This window comes from Geospiza fortis, unplaced genomic scaffold (genome assembly GCF_000277835.1).
Source record: "Geospiza fortis unplaced genomic scaffold, GeoFor_1.0 scaffold4, whole genome shotgun sequence".
Lineage (NCBI taxonomy): Eukaryota > Metazoa > Chordata > Aves > Passeriformes > Thraupidae > Geospiza > Geospiza fortis.
The window spans coordinates 610,566-614,013 of NW_005054475.1; the positions used below are offsets into that span (position 1 = coordinate 610,566).

General features: G+C 56.8%; 1 protein-coding gene across 3 annotated transcripts; it reads left to right on the forward strand.

Moving 5' to 3' along the window:
- Positions 1-6: 6 nt before the first annotated feature.
- On the forward strand, positions 7-3,448 carry FBLIM1 (filamin binding LIM protein 1). 3 transcript variants are annotated; one of them, XM_031062984.1, is made up of 8 exons: positions 7-159; positions 908-1,125; positions 1,500-1,633; positions 1,725-1,836; positions 1,925-2,094; positions 2,182-2,360; positions 2,457-2,574; positions 2,897-3,448. In XM_031062984.1, exons 2-8 carry the CDS (start codon positions 945-947, stop codon positions 3,008-3,010), a joined length of 1,008 nt encoding a protein of 335 aa, XP_030918844.1. In that variant the 5' UTR covers positions 7-159; positions 908-944; the 3' UTR covers positions 3,011-3,448. The 3 variants fall into 3 exon arrangements, with proteins under 3 accessions (XP_030918844.1, XP_030918845.1, XP_030918843.1); XM_031062985.1 differs by having other exon boundaries at positions 2,457-2,486; positions 3,059-3,448; XM_031062983.1 differs by having other exon boundaries at positions 2,182-2,574.

Sequence of the window (3,448 nt, forward strand, 5' to 3'; positions counted from 1 at the left end):
CCTTCCCTGCTTGAGTCAGAGGCTGAAGTCACCGGCAGGAACATCGCGAAGCTTTGCCCCCACCTCGGGGAGTCTGTCTGCCCCACAAAGAATGTGCTGACCCCCGTGAGTGGGATTTTGGGGGAGCAGAGCCGCATGAGACCGGAACTCATCACACAGGTATTTTTCAAGCTGCTGATTCACCTCAGGGATGAATTCTGCTTCACCAACACAGCACCCTGACTAAAGCCTCAGGGTTCCACCCCGCAATCTATTCCATTTGGGAAGGGGAAGCTTCACCCCAGCTGCTTTTCCCCTTGGGAAGTTGGATTAACAGCCCTTTTCCTTCCTGAGCAGGGCTTCTTGGGGTTGGGTGCATCCTGCCTGTGCTGCCGGGTGCTGCTCAGTGTCAGGGACGTGGTAATTCACAGCACCACGCCTCAGTTTTCCCACCTGGAAAAATAATAGGGGGGATGTGCAGAGCTGGAAGTGACTGGCAGGGAATTGGGGGTATGGAGAAAGGGAGCGGGGATGTAGAAAGATTTCAAAAAAGGGGTTGCAAAAGTGAAATCCTATAGCAGTTCTGTTTTTTAAAAGGAAAGGTGGGTACGTCCTGCTGCCCATGGGGAGTTTAGTCCCAGGTGGGTGGGAGCAATAAGAGGAAATACAGGGGATGCAAATGCTTATGAAAAGGTGGGATTTGGCCACAGAGGTGTGAAAATGGGAGCTATCAGCTGCTGCCTCGCCAGGACTCTGTACCCTGTGTCCTCCCAGGCATGACACCATTTATTGCTGTGACGTGGGACGGGACGCTCGTTCCTTCTCCCTTTCCGGGAGGAGGGAGCGAGTTGATGCCGAAGGGCAGCACGGCTGCAGGAGCTGCCAGTGTGCCTGCGAGTTTACTCTCTTTCTTTCTTATTTTCCCTAGAATCAACCCCCAATCCGGCCCTTCCACGGCTTCAGCGATGTTGCCAGGGAAAGCAGAGAAAAGAATTGCTTCATCCATCTTCATCACCCTCGTGCCACCACGGAGGGACGTGGCCACCAAGGAGAAAACCCAGCGGGAGCAGCAGCCAGGTGGTGCCGGGGTCCCTGGCACCCACCAGCCCCCGATCCTGCTGTCACCCCCCCAGTTACCCAACGGAGGTGAGGGGCGTCCATGGGGGGCTGGAGCGGTGTGGAAGGATGGTGATGGGGCTGAGGAGGCTGTGGAGATGCTTTGCTAAAGGATGTGCGTGTGGAAGGGGATCTGGGGGTATTTTATGGGGGGCTATTCCCCAAATCCCTGCACGCATCCCAGCACGGATCTGGCTCCTGGAGACGGGCTCTGTTTGCTCTCCATTGCCGGGTGCTTATCGGTGCTGTTTGTCCCTCCTGCTTCGATGGCGTTTGCTTTTGGGGCAGGTCAGCGAGCGCTGCTGCAAAGCTGTTGGGGTGTTATTGTGACAGGGCATTATTCTGATGGGGTGTTACCGGACATTATTGATCCCCTAAACCCCCACATCTGTCTGTTGCTGCAGAAACCCACACGGTGGCCCCTGTACCTGCATCCCCACCAGTCCTGCCCCTCTCTGAAGTGCCCCAGCCTTTGTCCATGGAGCCACTGAGTCTGGCACTGCAGCAACTGGACCTTGCACCACCTGCCACCCTCCAGGTGAGGATAACAGAGTGCAGTCCCCCCAGTGCCTCAGTTTCCCCACCTGCAGGGTATAACTAACATGGCTTTGCCCTTTCCCGCTTGCCAGGCCCCTTCCACCTTCCCTGCTGAATTGAAGCCACCCACGTTTTCCCAGGAGCAAGCAGGCAAACGGCAGTGGCAGGATGTGAATGGGGACCCGGGGAGGGACAGCTCCAGAGGTAAGGGAGACCCAGCTGTGCATGGGCTCATCCCCACTTAGGGAAACTGAGGCACACAGCTCCCAGCCGCTCCCCCTGCTTCTTGCAGACATCTGTGCCTTCTGCCACAAAGCGCTGGGGCCGCGGGAGCCGACAGTGGAGGCGATGCGGAAGCAGTACCACCCCGACTGCTTCACCTGCCGCACGTGCCGCCGACTCCTGGCTGGGCAGCCCTACTTCCAGAGAGATGGGTGCCCCACGTGTGACACCTGCTTCCAGGTACCCATCCTCCATCAGGGAAAACCGGCACCCTCGGAACATCCCTTGGGCCGTGAGCTGCTGTCTCATGTGTTCCCTAAATTCCAGGCCACGCTGGAGAAATGTGCCAAGTGCCAGGGGCTGATCACAGAGCACATTGTCCGTGCCCTGGGCAAGGGTTACCACCCCAGCTGCTTCTCCTCTGCTGCCTGTGGCCGGGCCATCGGCACTGAGAGCTTCGCCTTGGACGAGCAGGGTGACGTGTACTGCGTGCCCGACTACTACAGGTTGGCCCTGGGGGAGGGTGTCCCACACTGGGAGCTGGGTTTGGCTCGTTCCCATCACCCTGCAGGGCTCACGCCACCCCCGTTGGCTCCCAACAGGAAATACGCCGTGGTGTGCAGCGCCTGCGAGCGCCCCATTGTCCCCCATGAGGACGAGGACACCTACAAGATCGAGTGCCTGGGACGCAGCTTCCACGAGAGCTGCTACCGCTGCGAGGTACGGCCCCGGGGGATGAGGGACCCCCAAGCCAAGGGGGTGGCACTGAACCTTAGCTGAGCATGGACACAGGGATGGCAGCACCCACAGCTGGTTTTTAGCCCCCAGTTTATCTTACACATAACGGGGGAGGGGGAAAATAAATAAATTGGGTGGTGGTGATGATGATGATGTGTTTGGAGAACTTCAGAACTTCAGCTTTGCATGCTTTTGATGTAGTTTGTCACTTTTTCAGAGTGCTGGTGGGTTTTGCGGGGAAAATAGGATGTAACACACGCAGGGACCCCTAAAAGGAGGCTTCCTTTTCCCCTCTTGCCCCCAGAGCTGCAGGACGCCCCTGTCACCGGAGCTGACAGAGAACGGGTGCTACCCCCTGGACGACCACCTCCTCTGCAAGTCCTGCCACATCCACTGGCGCAACGAGTCGTCCTGCTGAGAGCCTGCAGCTCATCAACCCCTTCCAGTGCCAGGCACCAAAAAGGAGGTGCCCCCAGTGGGATGCACCCCATGGCTGACCCTGGGCGCCTGCTGCACCCCCAGATTACTGCAGAACTGAGTTTTCATCGCCAAAAATGTCCCCAGGACCCTGACCCAGTGGGTTGGCAGGGTGGAGAATTGTGGATATGTCCCAGCACAGCTCTGTGTTCATGATAAATATAAAATGCCCTGACAGAGCAGCAATGAGGAATGGAGGGTTTATTCCTTATATCTTTTTTAAAACTCCTTTTCCCAAAGGCCAGTTTGGTTTTCTTGGGTGGTGTTTCTTTCTTCTCAAGCTTCCTTGGGGTTTCACTGAAATGTTTCTCTCTGTGGAAGATCAGGGCACTGATTTAGTTACTCGCAGTTAAATAAAACCCCGAGTTTAAAACTCTCA

Bases quoted from the DNA above. Each gene is read 5' to 3' on its own strand.
- FBLIM1 (XM_031062983.1), top strand. From the start codon at position 945: ATGTTGCCAGGGAAAGCAGAGAAAAGAATTGCTTCATCCATCTTCATC. The intron at 1,126-1,499 runs GTGAGGGGCGTC...CTGTTGCTGCAG, and splicing joins CCCCCAGTTACCCAACGGAG to AAACCCACACGGTGGCCCCT. The intron at 1,634-1,724 runs GTGAGGATAACA...CCCGCTTGCCAG, and splicing joins CACCACCTGCCACCCTCCAG to GCCCCTTCCACCTTCCCTGC.